The sequence below is a fragment of the Muntiacus reevesi genome, chromosome 3 (assembly GCF_963930625.1).
Source record: "Muntiacus reevesi chromosome 3, mMunRee1.1, whole genome shotgun sequence".
Taxonomy (NCBI): domain Eukaryota; kingdom Metazoa; phylum Chordata; class Mammalia; order Artiodactyla; family Cervidae; genus Muntiacus; species Muntiacus reevesi.
Genome location: NC_089251.1, coordinates 107,814,470 through 107,832,475, shown reverse-complemented (window position 1 = coordinate 107,832,475; position 18,006 = coordinate 107,814,470). Strand labels below are relative to the sequence as shown.

The following is an 18,006-nucleotide window of genomic DNA, read 5'->3' as shown; positions in this document are numbered from 1 at the left end:
GTTGGGATGTAACTCTTTGACATGAGAATGTCAGTTCTTCTTCTTTTTTTTTTTTAACATTTTTATTTATTGTATTGAGTCTTAGCTGCATCGTGCGAGATCTTTCATTGAGGCATATGCGGGATCTTAGCTCCCCAACCAAGGACTAAACCCGTGTCCTCTGCACCGCAAAGTGGGCCCCCAACCACCAGGGACGTGCCCAAGAATGTCAGTTCTGATTAATTCCTCTCTGTGTCCCAGCATACTGGAGGCTTTCATAAATGATTGTTGAATGAACAGACAGAATGAAAGGATGGATGGATGGGGAGAAGGAAAGAAGCTAGGATTGTGGGAGAGAAGAAAGGACGTATGGACAGATGAATGGAAACAGATAAGCCTGGAGGAGACTGAGCGTGCTATCCCAGAAGTCTAGCAGCACAGCATCCCACTGGCAGCTGAGGTTTCTGGGAACAGATGCCAAATCTGTTCCCCTGGCTCCGAGATCCTGTGCTCCTGGCCAGCATCAGGCTGCTCTCAAGGTTGAGCGAGTGGAAGCTCAGGGCAGCTGATGCCCCCGGGAGCGCCAACTCTTTCCCCACCTGTCACCAGCCTCTGAGAGCACCAGCCCCTGACAGCAGGAACACAGCTCCAAAAGTGTGAGCCAAGTCAATGGGAAAATAGGATTTATTTTACAGAAATTCACTTTGGGGGCCAACTTCTTTGGAACTCCCCAGTGCAGAAGCGTTGGCAAATCCACAGTCAATGGCTCAGAAGGTTTCTCCAAACCTTGGGAGTGTGCAGTTTGCCAGCTCTTTTTTTAAGTCCCGAAAGTGGAGAATAAGGAAATATCACAATCTAGATGCCAAAGAGAATCTGAGGGGGAGAAATGCACTCTGGGTTTTCAGGTTTGTTCATTCTTCCATTCATTTATCCAACCATCTAGAATGTGCAACAATTTTGCCATTATCCATCCATCCATCCATCCCAACCCCTCCACCCATCCAACCATCTCTCCACCCATCCAATCCACTCAGTTGCCATCAAACCATCCTTTGCTCTCTCTCTCTCGATCCATCTATCAATGTGCCCATTACTGACCCAACCATCCAATCCATGCAATTATCCATGCACTCATCCTCTATCCAACCAGCCATCAATCACTAGCCAACTGCTCAGTTATTTACCTCTCCAATTGTACTCTATTCAACCAGTATGACAGGATCTCCCGGGATGGTTGGGGGTAAACCAGACGTGTTGACACAGTCCCCAGGACAGTCTAACCGAGGCAATATAAAAGAGGGACGTGACAAGGTGTCAGTGAGAACACAGTAGTCGTCAAGGACAGTTCAGCTCTACACACAGACAGCGGAGGGGTCGGAGAGGTCAAAGCAGGCTTCAAACAGGAGACAGGAGCTTGGTCTTAATAAGCAGCCAGAGAAAGAAGGTGAAAAGCGTACCCAGGCAAGGGGGCAACAAATATGCTGGATTCTAGAAACCCCAGGGCCTGAGTCCTCATAACCACCTAATTCACTGTGGACCCTGGGCCAGTCCCCAATTTTTCCAAGTCCACACGCCTCTATAATAACACCCTCTTGATTCCCAGAGAGAAAGGCCCGGGTTCATCTGCTGCTGGGAGCAAAGTTGCCATGTGCCTTCCTGGTGACCACAGTAAGGGGAGATCTGATGGGAGGAAAGTGGTTCCCTAAAGTTCTGTGCAACAGACTTTGCTGTCAAGTAGACACAGGTGTAAATCCCAACCTCACATTTTTCTCAAAGTTACTTAACCTTTAAATCTTACTTATTTATTGAGTCTTATTTATTTAGCGAGCTAGCTGGGCCGGGTCTTTGTTGCAGCATGTGGGATCTCTGATGTTCGTTGTGGCATCTTGCTCCAGGCAGGATCTTTAGTTGCAGAATGCAAGCTCTTAGCTGTGGCATGTGGGATCTAGTTCCCTGACCAGGGATTGCATCTGGGCCCCCTGCATTGGGAGCGAAGAGCCTCAGCCACTGGACCACAAAGGAAGTCCCTCTTCCTTCTTTTGAGAATGAAGACACCGCTAATAGTTTCCTCCTAGGCCACAGCGAGAACTGAATGAGGTAATACAGGGGGATTCCCTGGTTGGCTGTAGGTACTACCAGCTATTCTTCCCAACTGCTACCAATTTTCAAGTCCTATTGTGTGCCAGGCAAAGTGATCTAAAATGGTAGTTAAGAAAGTCGGCCTTAGACCTATATGAATCAGTTCTCAGTCAACATTAGTTCTTTGCCCATATCAGCAATTTATGTTCAAAAGGCTCAGAAAAACAATATACACATACACACACTCTCATACAAAAAGGGATACAAATACAGCAAAATGTTCACAATTACTGAATCTAGGTAAAGGATGGGCTTCCCTGGTGGCTCAGTGGTAAAGAATTCACCTGCCAAGGCAGGAGACGTGGGTTCAATCCCTGGGTCAGGACGATCCCCTGGAGTAGGAAATGGCAACCCACTCCAGTATTCTTGTCTGGAAAATCCCAAGATCAGAGGAGCCTGACGGGCTATAGCCCATGGGGCTGCAAAGAGTCAGACAAGACTGAACACTGTTTTCATTATTGCTATTATTATCAATCATTGAACTGCTGAGAAACTGAGGCTGAGAGGTTGGGTAAATACCACCTGCTTTTCAAAAACACCTGCTCTTTTAATTTCTGAAACAACATGATGCAGTAGGTGATATTACCCTCATTTTCCAGATAAGAAGCCAAGGCTGAGCGGGAAATGACCTACCCAAGGTGACACGGCTAGTGAGAGAGAAGCCAGGATGTGGACAGCCTGACTATCTCAAGTCCAGGATCTTGCCCCAGCATCTCCCGCCTCGCCTGTGTCCCTGGACCCAGGCCAAAAGGGGCTGGGCCTCATCGGAACCCTGTCAACTCCAGCAGAGGCCATTCAGAACGGAGCCCCGCGCTTTGCCAGTGTGGGGCTGAGCTTCGGGGCGGCCCGGGAACTCCCAGCATCAGGGCCTCCTTGGTATCTAGGGAGCACGTCCGACTGGTCTCCTGAGAGCGGCAGGAGCTGCCACTTGAAGCCGTGGGGAGTGACAGCTGACACTGACGGGGACAGGCTCGCGGGGACATCCCGCCCTGGGGCCCTGACTCGAACAGACTCCCTGGGCCACACGGCCTTTCGTGGGTTCCAGAAAGGCCCCGCAGGCGCTGGCCGGGGCTGTTCCCAGGCTCTGCCTCCCCGCGAGAGGCGGAGAAGCCCCCATTCAGGCGGGACGCATCCCACTGTGCGCTAAGCCGCTTTCTCCCCACTTACACGTTCAGATGCTTTTTGTCCTTCCGGCTTCCCATGGACTCAGGCCAAGTGACAAGTTGGTGCTGTGGACATATGTCGTCGCCATAATGGGAGTGTTGACCCCACGCTCTCTGCCTGCTGGGCCCAGGCAGCTTGCACCCCGCCCTGGTGCTTGGCATGCCTGGTTCTCAGCCGCACAGGCCTCCTTCCAGCTCCCAGAGACACCACGCGCTCCGGGGCCGCCCCGTCGGATCTCTGCAGATGCTGTCCTGTTGTCTGCCCGGAAGGCCTGCCGCCTTGCCCCTTCTCCGTCTGGCTGTTCCTCAGCAAGCATCGTGGCAGTCACTTCCATGAAACTTTCCTAACTCCAGTTTACCACGGAAGAAACTGAGGCACAAAGAGGTAAGTAAGTTAAAAGGGGCCAAGGCCTGGGATTTGCCTGGCGGTCCAGTGGTCAAGGATCCGCCTGCCACTGGAGGGGGACGTGGGTTCAATCCCTGTTCCGGGAACTCAGATTCCACCTGCCATTGGGCAGCAAAGCGCACGCGCTCTAGAGCCTGCGCCCCACGACTAAGGAAGCCCGCACGCCTAGAGTCCATGCTCCACAGCAAGAGAAGCCCCCACAAAGGGAAGCCTGTGCGCTGCAACTAGAGAGAGCCCGCAGGCTGCAACAAAGGCCCAGCATGGCCAAAAATGAACAATTAAATTTTTCTAAAAGGGCCAAGGTCAGGCTGTTTGTAAGTTTCAGAGCCAGAGGTTCTACTCCAAGAACACACACCTCCCACTTCACCAACTCTGCCTGCGAAGAAGAAACTGGAAGGAAGACATGCTCTCTGCCTTTAAATAGCGTAGATGCCTGCCAGGAGGAGCTTCTGCTCCTGGATTGTTCTGGAAGGCAGGAAACAGAAGCCATGGAGGGAAGTTCCAGGAAGACTCTCCAGTTTAAGATTAAGAGGCACTTCTGACAACGTCACTGCTTACCAGCTGTGTGTGTGTGTGCGTGCACGCTCAGTCATGTCCAACTCTTTGCGACCCTGTGGCGCTGTAGCCCGCCAGGCTCCTCTGTCCGTGGGATTCTCCAGGCAAGAATGCTGGAGTGGGTTGCCATTTCCTCCTCCAGGGGATCTTCCCGCACCAGGGACCGAAACTGCATCTCTTGCATCTCCTGCACTGGCAGGCAGATTCTTTACCACTGCACCACCTGGGAAGCCTCTGGCTACCAGCGGTGTAGCCTTGGGTAAGTCACTACAGCTCTCTGAACCTCGGCTTCTCCATCAGTAAAATGGAGGCAACAACGCCTTTGCTATTTCTCTGCCCAAATCACCTTAACCAGAGCTTGAAACTGCCAGCCCGTAAGCCAAATTCAGCCAACAACTATGACTTAGATTGGCCAGGATTGTATTTTAGAGGTGAGCAAACTTTTAAAAATCAATTTTTCCATAAATGTCGGCACTTTGCAAACCAGAAGATCTGGCAAAATTGAGCCCAAATCCCCACACGGCAAGATGGTCAAGAGTGGGTTGCACCTGCCTTCTTTATGTTATTATTATTACGTTTTTGGCTGGACCACGTGGCATGCAGGATACTAGTTCCTCGACCAGGGATTGAACCGGTGTCCCCTATAGTGGCCGTGTGAAATCCGAACCGCTGGATCACCAGGGAAGTCCCACTCGCCTTCTTCAGACAAGACATGCACTCCCCTGGGGGCACTGCTGTCTGTCAAATACCCATTCACAACCCGGCCCACTCATGGGTCTAGGGTCTCTGGCCAGGACTCTTAGGATTTGGTTGGTTGTTAGTTTATTTTAATATAACTCTGTTTAATATGTTCAAGAAGGAAAAGACGGAATCTGTTCAGTAGAGACAAGGGCTATATAAAAAAGAGACATAAATTGAAATTCTAGAAACAATACACTGGATGCTATTACAGCAGATTAGACCCTGCGGAAGAAGGCATAAGAACAAAGGTGACTATCGGAACAAAACCATGAACCTTCCTAAATACCAAGCATATTTAAATAAACCAGAGTAAAGAAGGCACATCTTGTAGAAAAAGAAGCGCGGCAAATAAAGTACACGTCATCATACTGGGTTGGCCAACAAGTTCATCTGGACGACCCCCAAAAATATCACAGCAGAGTTGAGACCCAACACATCCATTACACCAATAAACATGAGCAGGATTAACTCACTTATTAAAAGAATAAGACTTAGGCTTTGAGTAACAAAACCAGAGCCCAAATAATAATTCAGCTTCCCTTGTGCAAACAAGAGACGTACCCAAACATATTTTTAGTTTTTTCTAAAAATAAAAGAGAGACAGTCAGAAGGACTGTGTCTGTATTATCTGTGTAGGCCTGATTCCTATTCAGTCAGCAACCTCATTTCCTGCTTAACCTCTTGACAATAAAATTTGCCTATGTGTTGCTTATGGTCTTCAACACTTTACCACATGCACATATCTCCGCAAGCTCTGTGAAGTGACCTGCCCCAGGCCACAAGGGTACCTTAGCCCCATCCTCTAAATTCATTCCTACCAGCCCAGTGCCTCTTCCTCAAGCCTGATCCTGAATAGCTATGACTTGGGCTACCACAGCTCCCCTTGTGGGTTCTGCCTGCAATGTGGGAGACCTGGGTTCGATCCCTGGGTTGAGAAGACTCCCCCTGAGAAGGGAAAGGCGACCTGCTCCAGTATTCAGTATCCCTAGGCCTGGAGAATTCCATGGACTGTATTGTCCATGGAGTCGCAAAGAGTTGAACAGGACTGAACGACTTTCACTTTCACTTTATGGCACAAGCATCTATTCAGCGCACATCATGAGCCAGGCCTTGTGCTGGGGAGGGGACGTGGTGAAGTGGAAGGTCCCTTGTCCTCAGGGGAGGCAGGCGGCACAGGAAGTCAGTGCAGCGGTGGGACAGGATGGAGACCAGGCGTGAGGCTTCTGGCTCCCTGTTACCCACACCCTGTGCGGGACTAGAAACTCCCTGGGGTGGACTGTCCCTTAATGTGGTCACCGCCTATAGCTGCTGCCACTAGATGTAAAGCCTCCTCCCATTAAGGGGCCTAAGGACTTCCCTGGTAGTCCATTGGTGAAGGATCTGCCTTCAAATGCAGGAGATGCAGGTTCGATCACTGCTCGGGGAACTAAGATCCCACACAACACCGGGCAACTAAGTCTGCACGCTGCAAGTAGAGAGACTGCACATCCCAACAAGAGAACCGGCAAGCCGTAACTAGAGAGCCTGCATGCCACTAGAGGATGTGTGCATCACAACCAGAGAGTGCATGCGCCGTAACTAGAGAGCCCGAACACCACAACTAGAGACTAGCACACACACTGCAACAGACACCAGTGTAGCCGAAAAGAGAAAAAAAGAGGGATGGAGGGGGTCGCTGAAGCCAAGTTTGAACCACAGGTCGGCCCAGAACACGAGAAGACATGTGCACACGGTGAAGGGGGCAAATGGGGGCCACTGGGCATCACCTCCAAAGACGCACTGGAGACCACGGGCAACACACAAGCAAATGTTGCATGTTAAACCGTTCGCAGCAGACGGTGCTTCCTTTGAAAGACTGGACAGAAAATCAGGCCCAGCGTATATCCCTCTTGTCTCTGAACTGGATGAGGAGGCCTGGGATGAATCTGAGACGGCTCTGTGACTTGCTCTGACTGCAGGGGTGATGCTTTGTGACATCACAGCCCAGGCCTCAAGGAGTCTTATGGCTTCCTCTTTACCCTCTTGGGAGCTAGCCACCGTGGAAAGTTCGGTCTAGACTGGTGACGGGTGAGCAATCTTGAAGAGTGGGAGGGCGGGGGGTGGCCTTCCCGCTCTGCCTACCAGGGTCTCAGAGATGTAGGGGAGGCCACAGCAGACCTTCCAACACAACCCAGCTGAGTGCAAGCTCAAGAGTGATCCAAGCTGACACCACATGGAGCAGAATAAATGCCCAGCTGCACCCGGCCACTCCACTGAATCAGGAGGAATAATACATCACTGTTGTATTGAGACAGTACATTTTAGGGTGGCTGATTAGGCGGTAATGGATAACTGATACACGTCCCAGGGGCAGAGCCCTGGCCTTTGTCTAGCTCTCCCCTTCTTGCCTGGAGCCTGGCACTGGGCGTGCAATCCCAGAGCTGGAAGGAGCCTCGGAAGCCACTGAGTCCTACCCCCTCATTTGAGAGAACAGGTGGCCGAAGCCTGGGGAAGAGAAGCAATTTACTCCAGATCACAAGAGACTAGAGGCTAAACAACACCAACACCAACAGGAGAGACGGGGCGGATCTAGGAGGCAGACTTGAACCCCGCAGGACCCAGGCAAGGAACACAAATGTGTGACGCAAGCTGATGGAGAGCTCCCCGCCCCCCCAGCCCGCGTTCACGTGCTCCGTCTGAAGAGGCAGTCACTATTCGGCTCCAGCCAACTGTGGCCATGTGGGAATGTGGGCCTAGAGAAGCCAGATTGTCTGACTTCTCACAAAGCCAGAAACAGGATTTCTCTGTAAACTCTCCTGATTCTTAAATGTTGGCTAGGAATTCAAATTGAATCGACGATCGCTGAGCCATCGAGACCCACCTTGGGCTTCAGGCAGGGTCTGGCCACTGGCCTCCAGCAAGTCGCCTTATTCCCCCAGGTCTCAGTTTCCTCATCTCTAAAATGGGCCCCATGGTTCCTGCCCACTTACTGGGTTGCTGTGAAAACCCAGTGAGCTAACGGGTTTAGAAACACAAGCCACAAATGGCCCTGTGACTGTTCCACAGCCTCTGTTCTCTGTGGAGGCACCCCTCACAATGTAATGAGTTAACACCCGATTTGTCTAAGTTAGAACAACATTATTCTGACCATTATGACAGCGATTGCTTTTTTATGGCAGGTTTGTGAGTTCCAGAACCCTCCCACTTGCATTATCTCAGGATGTTGATGGAGTCAGAGGCTGGATGGCTGCCTTGGAGACCCTCGTCAGAGCCAAGCCTTTTCTCTGAGCTGGGAGGTACATTCCAGAGGCTGCTAGAAGGCGGTGGTGCACAGCAGGAGCGTCAAAGTCCTCCAGACCTGGGTTCGAATCCCTGCCTCCTGCTCCCTAGTTATGTGTCCTTGGGCTAGTCGCTTTCTGAGTTTTAGTTTCTACATCTGTAAAATGGGCACAATAATAAAACCACCAGGGCAGTTGTTGAGGTAGTTGCGTGAGATGACATATATGGGGTTGGCCAAAAAGTTCATTTGAGTTTTTCCATAACCTCTTAATGGAAAACCCAAACAAATTTTTTGGCCAACCCAATACAATGTCCTTAAACAGAGCATCTGGCTGTTTTTATTATCACGTATGAAATTTGGTGTGAAATCTCTGGTAGCTCAGATGGTAAAGAATATGCCTGCAATACGGGAGACCCAGGTTTAGTCCCTGGGATGGGAAGATCCCCTGGAGAAGGGAATGGAAACCCACTCCAGTATTCTCGGCCTGGAGAATTCCATGGACAGAGGCCTCTGGTGGGCTACAGTTCATGAGGTTGCGAAGAGTTGGACACGACTGAGCAACTAACATTTTCACTTTTTCATGGAAGTTGGTGGCTGGGAGGCCAAGGGTCAAGAATGAAGTCGCAGTGATAGAAGATCCTGTCCCTTTCCTGAGGTTAAGGGAGGCTGACTTGGAGTGGGGATGGGCTCTTGATGAAAATCTGCATTGGAAGCAGAGAGGCAGGCTGGAGGGAACTGTCAACTACTCAGCAAGAGTCAGATAGAACTTAACTCTGTATCTTTGACTTTTTCCTGGGGTGAAGTGAAGAGGGATGGGGGAGAGAGCTGCAGATAGAGTCCTCGAGTAAAACGGCACTGACATCCCCCTAACTCTGAATGCAGTTTCCCACTGGTTTTGAGAAATAACAACCACAGTTAATATTTACTGTGCACTCATCACATGTTAGATACACATTTAGTTACAAACGCAAATTCATCTTTTATGGACTAATCCATTCATTCGTCATAGCCACCTCAAGAACTATTATTATCCCCATTTTAGAAGTGAGGGAACCAGGGCTCAGAGAGGTTAAATAACCGACCAGAGGACACACAGTAAGGGACAGCCTGACTCCAGACATCCTTGTAACCCCTAGGCTCTGCTGTTTATGGAACAAGACAGAGAGTGGTCAGGGCTTGGCTAAAGGGCTCTGGGATTTCAAAGACAGGAGCAAGTACTCCTGCGGGGAACAAGGGTGCTGACATCTCACAGTCCTGACAACTGATAAACACTGGCAGGGCTGCAGACCAGGCTGCTCTGCTGGCCGCTGTATACAGGACCTCATTTAACCCTCACCAGAGCCTCCGACAGGGAGTAGCCCCAGTTTACGGATCAGCAAACTGAGGCTCAGACAGCACACTGCTTGCTCAAGGCCACAGAGCAGACAAGGTCTCTTCCCTGACGGTACCCCCTACCCCGAGGGGGCTGCAGCAGGGCTCCAGACGGCTCCAGGAAGCTCACGGGCACGGCCCAGGCTAAGGTGGTCTGGCAAGCCCCCCATGCCCCAGGTGATACAGAGGCACCTGGGAGACAGGTGTCTCCTCTCCACCCTCTGGAAGGCACCTGCTTTAAAAGGCCCTAAAACCCTAAAATGCTTTCAAGGCAGCCTTATCAGACAGTTGATCCCAATCAGCAAGCTTCCAGGTGCTGTCAGATCAATGGCCCACCCCATCCCTGAGAGGTGTGCAAACATTCTGCCCTGCCCTGCCCTCCCCCCGCCAAGCCTCCTTCTGTTGACCAGCAGGCCAGCGGCCTGGGCTGGTGAGCACCAACTCAGATTGACTTCACTTCGTTTTGGCCTTTCCCAGTTTCCTGCTGAGGTTTCTCTTCCTCTTTTCCAGAAGTCCCTGCCTGCCCAATGGAAAGACCTGGGAAGTGAGTTAAAAATTACAGATCCCCGGCCTCCAGCTGGATCTATCAAATCTCCATTAAAGTCAGGCAAGCAGACCAGGCCACAGGATGGGGTGGGGCTTTGTTCAGAGGTGCAGGCCGGGTCCACCACTGCCAGGAGGCCCTCCTGGTCTCACCCCTCCACTTTCAGAGGGAGCAGAGGACCCCCTCCCTCGTCCAGCCCAGACCCCCTATCACCAGCCAGTTCCATCATCAGCCACTTCCTTTATGGGTCTCTCTGCCTGCAGGGGTCCGACCTCCACCCTAAGCTCACAGGTAAGCTCTGCACAGGCCAAGCTGACCAGCTGCGACCCTGGGCCTCGCGGAGTCCCCCGCACAGCTGCCCAGACAACCTGCCCCCACCCTGGCTTCGGGGTTGATGCAAAACCTTGATGAAGTGGAGGCGGCCAAAGGCATTAGGAAGGACAACCCCCGCCCCCTGGGAGGGTCTGGGGCCATGGCAGGGCGGAGGGAGCTGGCAGTGGGGTCTCAGGGCCAACCAAGGATTCAAACCCCCCCCACTGGGAGCCTGGGTACGGGCTTGTGTTTTCACAACTGTTTTGAGAATCTTCTGAAAGCTAAGACCCCGCTTCCTAGGAAAATCTACAGTCACATCCAACATTCTATTATAATTTCAGGGTGATCCCGGAGTCCCATAACTAAGGCCTGTGAACCCCAGTTGAGAGCCCCTCTTCCAATTCCCTGCCACAGTAAGAAGCAAGTATTTTCCCCTGACAGAGCCCTGAAGAAAGAGGCAGAGACGGGGCTCTGGGTGGGCCTGCCCCACAACTGGGGGGTCGCCATTCCAAGGCTGGGGCAGTTGGGAGTCTGTGTGCTGGGTTGGGGGAGACACTGAAGCTTGGTTTGTGGGCTCAACAGTCTGAACGCCAGAAACAGAGGAGGTGAATCAGGACACAGCCATCAGCGATCACAGGTACTCACTCCATGGACGAGGACTTCGGAGGGGCTGAGAACAGCCTCTACACAGACAAGTACCTGACACTTCTCTTTTTTTGGACTCTACTTTATATTGGGGATAGTCAATTAATGGTGTTAGGATAGTTTCAGGCGGACAGCAAAGGGACTCAGCCACACACATATGTGCATCCATTCTCCCCCAAACTCCCCTCCCATCCAGGCTGTGACGTAACACTGAGCAGAGCTCCCCGTGCTATATAGTAAGCACTCGGCAGTTATCCATTTTAAACAAAGCCACGTGTACATGTCCATCCCAAACCCCTAACTGTCCCTCCCCCCTCTTCCTCCCCCGTCGTGTGCCTGACACTTTGTGTGGGTGTCCCCAGGAACCCCTGAGGAAATGGGAGTCCAGCTCCCCGCCCAGGGCACACCCAGGGTGCAGGGCTGGGGGATTTGAACCCAGGTCTGATTGCCCAGAAAGGCCGCACCTTTTCTCTGCCCCACAGCATCCGGGAAGTTGGCTGCCCTTGTTTCCCACTAGAGTTGGAATCCTTTCTCCCCACCCAGCGCCTGACATGAAGGAGGTGCCTGGCGACTCTTTTAAAAAAAATACATGGGTGGATGGAGGAATAAATGAATAAGTCAACTTGCTTTTGAATTCTACAGCATTCGGGCTTTAAATCTAAGCCCTGATTTCCTGGCTAAGACGAATACATGAAAGCAGCCTCCTTTAAAAACGAGAAGCAGGAGAAATAAACATAAAAGGAAAACCAATTCTAAATTAATCCCACTGAAGGTCGCTGGATCTTAGATAGGTAATGCCCGAGAGGTGGGCCCAGCAGAGGGCTGGGCTGAGGGTGGGAGAGACGAGACATGTATCACGGGTCAGGGGCGGGCAGTCTCCCTTGACCCCTGTACGGAGCGGACTTGCCTGGCACAGGGCTGCCGCTGGTCCATTTGAATCCTCCGCTCTGGCTGAACTGATCTCTTTATTATCCCCAAACATCTTCCTGCATTCTGTATCTCTGCTCACATCTGCCTTCTGCTTCTCCCTCTGGGAAGATTTCCTTCATCTCCCCGGCCAGAGGGACTCCCTCCTTCGTCTCTGTATCATTCTCCCGACACTGACTGTATGGCACAATATAATATACACATTCATTTGTTCACGCTGCACTCATTCATTCATTCAGCGTTCCTTAGCTGATTATATCTTTCAGTTACCAGGCACCGGGTGACTGGGTTCGGTCCAGGGCACTGGGCTGCCACAGCAAACAGGGCAGATAAAAACCTCAGGACTTCCCTGGCAGACCAGTGGTCAGGGCTTCATGCTTCCACTGTGGGGGCCATGGGTCTGATTCCCTGGTGGGGGTGACGAAGATCCCGCAGGCCGTGGTCTGGTGTAGCCAAAAAATAATAATAAAATTTTTTAATTTTAAAAAATAAATTTAGAAAAACCCTCTCGTCTCTTGGAGTTTACAGTTGAGTGGGCAAGATGGACACTAAACAAGGAAAGCAACAAGTCTCCGATACCATTTCAGGTAGCACTGGGTATTCCGAAGTGCGACAAAACGGGAGGGACAGAAAGTGTCCGAACCGAGTCTGTGTTAGATGCGGTAATCAGGGAAGGCCTCTGGGAGGCAGCGTTTGAACAGAGCTCTTTTTACCACTGGGCTTCCCTGGTGTCTCAGATGGTAAAGCATCCGCCGGCAATGTGGGAGACCCAGGTTTGATCCCTGGGTGGGTTGGGACGATCCCCTGGAGAAGGAAATGGCAACCCACTCCAGTATTCTTGCCTGGAGAATTCCATGCACGGAGGAGCCTGGTGGGCTACAGTCCATGGGCTTGCAAAGAGTCGGACATGACTGAGCGACTTCACTTTCTTTTTATTACCACCGTGGACACAAAACTGAGCTCCCTCAGGGAGTTCACAGACTAGCAAAGAACAGACAAACTGGCCTTTTCTTTACTGTGCAGGACAGGTTCTAGCCCATCTGAACATTCCCACACACTGGAAGTCAGTGATCTTTCCAAAAACAAATCTGGCCAGGTCCCCCGTGGCTCAAGAACCTTCAGTGGCTCCCCAATGCCCTAAGCATCGAGTCCAAACTCCTCAGCTTTCCATCAGAGCCCTGCCGTCCATCCTCAGCCCCATCCCTCTTTGCTGCCGTTAACACCCATCTCCCTCAGATACACCCAAGTATCACACACCAATCATCATGTCTCTGGGTCTTTACACACGCTGTTCCTTCTTCCAGGCCAAAACTCTGCCTCCTCTAAGTCCCAAAGTCAACCTCCTTTGCTTTTTGGGAACACAGTTCATTAACATGACAGGTGGCTGAGAAAGTTTCGTGGCAGGGAGAACGGGAAGTAAGAAAATGAGGCAAAGAATAAAGCTATAAATGACAAAGCAACTGGCTTCCATCCTAATGGCTGCTGCTCCCCAGGTGGTGCACGACTCCCTCCTGGCAGGCCCCGGGCACACTTATCACACTGCACTCGCCAACGGCTTCCCTGTCGGTTTGTCCCCTTGTCCCCGTCTCCCTGCCTGCCCCAGGGCCCAGCACCACACCAGCGAGAAGACACGCCCCATAAACATTTGGAAACCGAAAGAACGAATGTACGGGGACTTCTCTGGCAGTCTGAGTGGTTGAGGCTTTGCCTTCCAATGCAAGCGGTGCCAGTTCAAGCCCTGCGAGAAGAGCTAAGATCCCAGAAAACCAAAATGTACAGTGGAAGCAATACTGTAACCAATTCAATAAAGACTTTACAAGTGGTCTATATTAAAAAAATCTTAAGGAAAAAAAAGAACAAATGTACAGAGGAGATGGGTTTTCTCTGGTTTGGGCCTCCCTGGCGGCTCAGCTGGTAAAGAATCTGCCTGCAACGCAGGAGACCTGGGTTCGATTCCTGGGTTTGGAAGATCCCCTGGAGAAGGGAAAGGCTACCCACTCCAGTATTCTGGCCTAGAGAATTCCATGGACTGTATAGCCTATGGGGTCACACAGAGTCGGGACTGAGCGACTTTCACTAGCAGCTGGTCCACCATTGGCCTTTTCTCCTCTTGGACACAACCCTGGGGGCACTACCATCCTCTCAAAGCATCCAGATGCTCCAGACTTAGGTTTCCTTTGGGGGGGGCCTCATGGTCTGGGGAGATACGAAGCTGGCCATCCTAATCTAGCCCCCATGCTGTGTGCTAAGTCACTTCAGTCGTGTTTGACTCTTTGCGACCCTAAGAACCATAGCCCACCAGGCTCCTCTGTCCATGGGATTCTCCAGGCAAGAATACTGGAGTATTTCCTTCTCCAGGGGATCTTCCCCCACCCAGGGATCAAACTCGCATCTCTTACGTCTCCTGAATTGGCAGGCGGGTTCTTTACCACTAGTGATAAGTCCAACCTGGCCGTTCCCTCACCCCAAAAAACTACACACATCCTCTCTCCTGTCTCAAAGGCTGGGAATTTCCTAGACCTTAATGCTCAGGACAGCATGGTTACTACTGGGTAGGAGGAGGAGGACGGGCCAGGAGTGGCGGCTGCACTTCTCTGGGTACCGGGAGCCCCGAGGGCTGCCCCCTCATCACCCCGGGCTTCAGATCTCCTTCCACATACTGTCCCGCTCCCGGGAGGCTCCCGTCTCTTCTGGGTTGTGTCACAAGCAGCAGTGCCCATCTTCCATCCCCCAGAGGCCACGCAGATCTTCAAGGTGACTTCTTCCCATCCATTATCTGGTCTGAATCTCACAGACTTGCCTGTGAGACAGGCAGGACCAGCGTGATTACCCTCACTTGGCAGATGAGAACACTGAGGCTCAGGGAAGGCAAGGAGGGTGCATGTGAATCCTAGGAGGCTCGGTCGAACATTCTAGACTCAGGGAAACTGAGCTCCCTGTAGGGCAGGGAGCTAGTCCAAGGGTCCCTGAGTAAGTGAGAAGCCAGGCCTCTGACCTTCACCTCACCCCATCTCCCCCTCCGTTAGGCCAGCTCCTTCTTAAGGCCTAATGAACTAGACTCCAGAGTATCCAGGGAGCAAAGGAAGAGACTGAAGCAAGGTTTGGGATGCCCACTGCAGCCCGTCTCCCAGTCTGCCCCCAAGTGGCAGCCCACGCCGCCACGCCCTTCTGGGACATCAGCAGCCGATCAGCCCTGTGTCCCGGGCCCAGGGTCCGCTCTGGTCAGAGCTCCCCAGATTGTGACCGCCCCCCGCCAGGGCCAGGCCTGGACAGATGTGGCCCTTCCATCTACCCAACCCCCCCCCCCCCGATAATTAAAAACACACCGAGGGCCTTTTCCAACGCGAGAGGGGCCAATTTTCTTCCCCTCCAGCACCGCTGACTACAACCCAAAGAGCAATATTTATGCCAAGCTCCCCATAATACTGTAAACATCCCAACGTATAGCGGGCCAACGCATGAGTCATTTCCCCAGAGCCAGAGCTAATAAGTGGTACCTCAGCCCTATTCCAGGGAGCTCCCGCCAGCAGCCAGGTCTCAGGGCTGCCCTGCACACCCAGGGCTTGTGGCACCCTGGTGCCCCAGGAGCCCCACGCCGGGAAACCTCAGGCAGCCGTCAAACCCTCCAGGAGCCTGGGGACAGCTGCTTCCGTGCCAGAAACTATGGCTGCCATCCAGGGACACCCCTTCCATCCCCTGAACTGCGGTCACTAAAGCACTCATTACTGAGAGAGAAACTAAAGTTATCGCATGGGATCCCCCATCCGTCCTTTCCCAGAGTCTGCAGGCTCCATGCCTGGTTCGATCGGGTTATTTTTGGGTTTGGCTTTATGGGGTTTTTTGAGCTGCAAGAGGGAAAGGGACTTTGCATCACCCCCAGATGGCCCAAGACGAAGGTACCCCTCAGGCCTCAGGTGGCAGAATCCTGGAGAGGTTAGCCTGTTTAGGGACAAGGAGACCCAGCAAAATGAACAGAGCCCAAGCTTCCCAGACTCCAGACCCCCATTCTATTTTTATCACCCAAGGACCAAGGCGGGAAGCACTGGCTTTTCTGAGCCTTGGTTTCCCTTTCTAGTAAAAGGAAGTTAAGACTCTTACCCATCTGGATTCCCTGGAAGGCTTATTTCGGGGAATCCAACAAACTTGCGGGTGAGAAAGCACTTCGTAAAGCCTCAAGTACCTTGTCTACTGTGCCACACGTTGTAAACCACAGTACTTTGCATACAGTGCAAAGTACTTCATAAACTGTAAAGCGGGTTGAAAACTGTAAAGTGCAGTACACACGAGAACCATTATTCATGTTCATTTCTTGCCCCACAAGCTCGGCCATTTCTGGGGGACACACCCAGACCCCACTAACTTTCCCTCCAGAGCAAGCTGGTTCGGGAGACTGGGCAGCCGCCCTGTTTCCTTGGGGGTCGGGTGGGACCGACACACGAGGCCATGGGGGAGAGGGCCCAGCGACCCTGGCCAAGGCCAACACATGGCAAGAGCATCTGGTCCGGCCCCGGCGGCAGCTGGAGAGTTCCCGGGGCTCCAGCAGCCACGCTGAGCTCCGCCGCCAGCGGGGCGGTGGCCGGCAGGGGTGCCCGGAGACCCCGCGCGGCCGAGAGCTGCCCACGGACCCATCCCCCCGCAGCCCTCCAGGGGAGGGGACCCCATTGTACGCCGCGGGCGAGGGCAGGCACCGGCGCGGGGTGCTGGCGCGCTCACTTCCACTCTGCCAGTCCCCCCTCTTCGGGGCTCCGACCCCATCCCGGGGGCGCGGACTGGGAACCCCCACCCCGGACCAGTCGCGGTGCCTGCCTCCCTCCGCTCCCTGCCAAACTTTCCAGCCCCGACTGTGCTCCGGGCCCCCACCCCCACCCCCCGGCCGGCGCCCCTCCACCCGGTGCCGAGCAAGGCCAGGCCGGCGCGCAGGGGGGTGCCCGGGCCGGGGGCGGCGAGCGCGCGTGGGCAGCCCCCCGGCCCTGGGCGGCGCTCGCCGGGCTGGCTACAAAGCCTCGGCAAGATGGTCCCTTCGCCTCCTCCTGGCACAGTCAATCAGCGCCCGCCGCTCCCCGGCGCCCGCGGGGCCCGCGCCTCCCGGCGCGGCCGGACACACCTCCCCGCGGCCACCTGCGCCGGGCGCGAGCCCCGGGGCAAACTTTGCGGGGCCGCGGGGCGGAGGTGGGCGCCGGCGGCCGCCCGTGCCCGGCCGCTCCCCGCCCCCATCGCCCGGCCGCCCGCCCGCCCGCTCACCTTCCACGGCGGCGAGCAGCGGCAACACCAGCAGCGCGGCCCCCAGCCTCCGCAGGGCCATGGCTGCGCTTCCCGGGGCCTCGGGCCGCGGCGCCGCGGGGCCCGGGCGGGAGCGCGCGCCCCGGGCTCGGGGGGCCGGGGGGGAGCGGCGAGGCGCGGCGCACACACAGCCGCCGCCACCGCGCAGCCAGCAGAATGAGCCATCCAGCCCGGGCAGAACGGGGACCCGGGCTCCGCCAGCGCTGGGCGCGGCCCACCTGAGCCGCGAGCGCGGGGGGAGCCCAGCCGGGCCGCGGGCCCCCGCGCGCGCCCCGGCAGCCCCGCCGGCCCGCGCGCGCCCCCGGAGCCCCCAGCCCCTGGCGTCCGCAGGGGCCACCCGGGGGCCGCGCGCGCGCTGGAGCGCAGAGACGCCCCGCGCCCCGGCCACCGAGACCCCGGGCTCCCCCCGCGCAGCAGTGGTCTCTCCCGGCGCTGTGTCTCCTCCAGATAAAGCAGCGATTTCAGCCCAAATGTTTCTGAATTTTTATTGAATGCTGCAAAGCCGGAGAGCGTCTGGCGCGGCTGACAGGGGCAGGGAGAGGGGACCCGGGGAGGGGTGGGGGGAGAGGGCGAGGGAAGGGGCTGCCCAAAGCGGGGCGGGCCCTACCTGTCAGGGCCGGGAGGGCCACCCCCTCGCCTCAGCCCCGCCACCCGGGTCCCTGCAGCTCCGAAAGGGACCGAACTG

General features: G+C 54.3%; 1 protein-coding gene across 1 annotated transcript in view; it reads right to left on the bottom strand.

Annotated features, from left to right (window-relative positions):
• EPHB2 (EPH receptor B2) overlaps positions 1–17,452 on the bottom strand; it is a 210,819-nt gene extending 193,367 nt beyond the window's left edge. Inside the window, exon 1 of the mRNA XM_065927512.1 lies at positions 17,283–17,452. Within this exon, the coding sequence (XP_065783584.1) occupies positions 17,283–17,343 (61 nt within the window). The 5' untranslated portion in view covers positions 17,344–17,452. The remainder of the gene's footprint in view (positions 1–17,282) is intronic.
• Between the last annotated feature and the right edge of the window lie 554 nt (positions 17,453–18,006).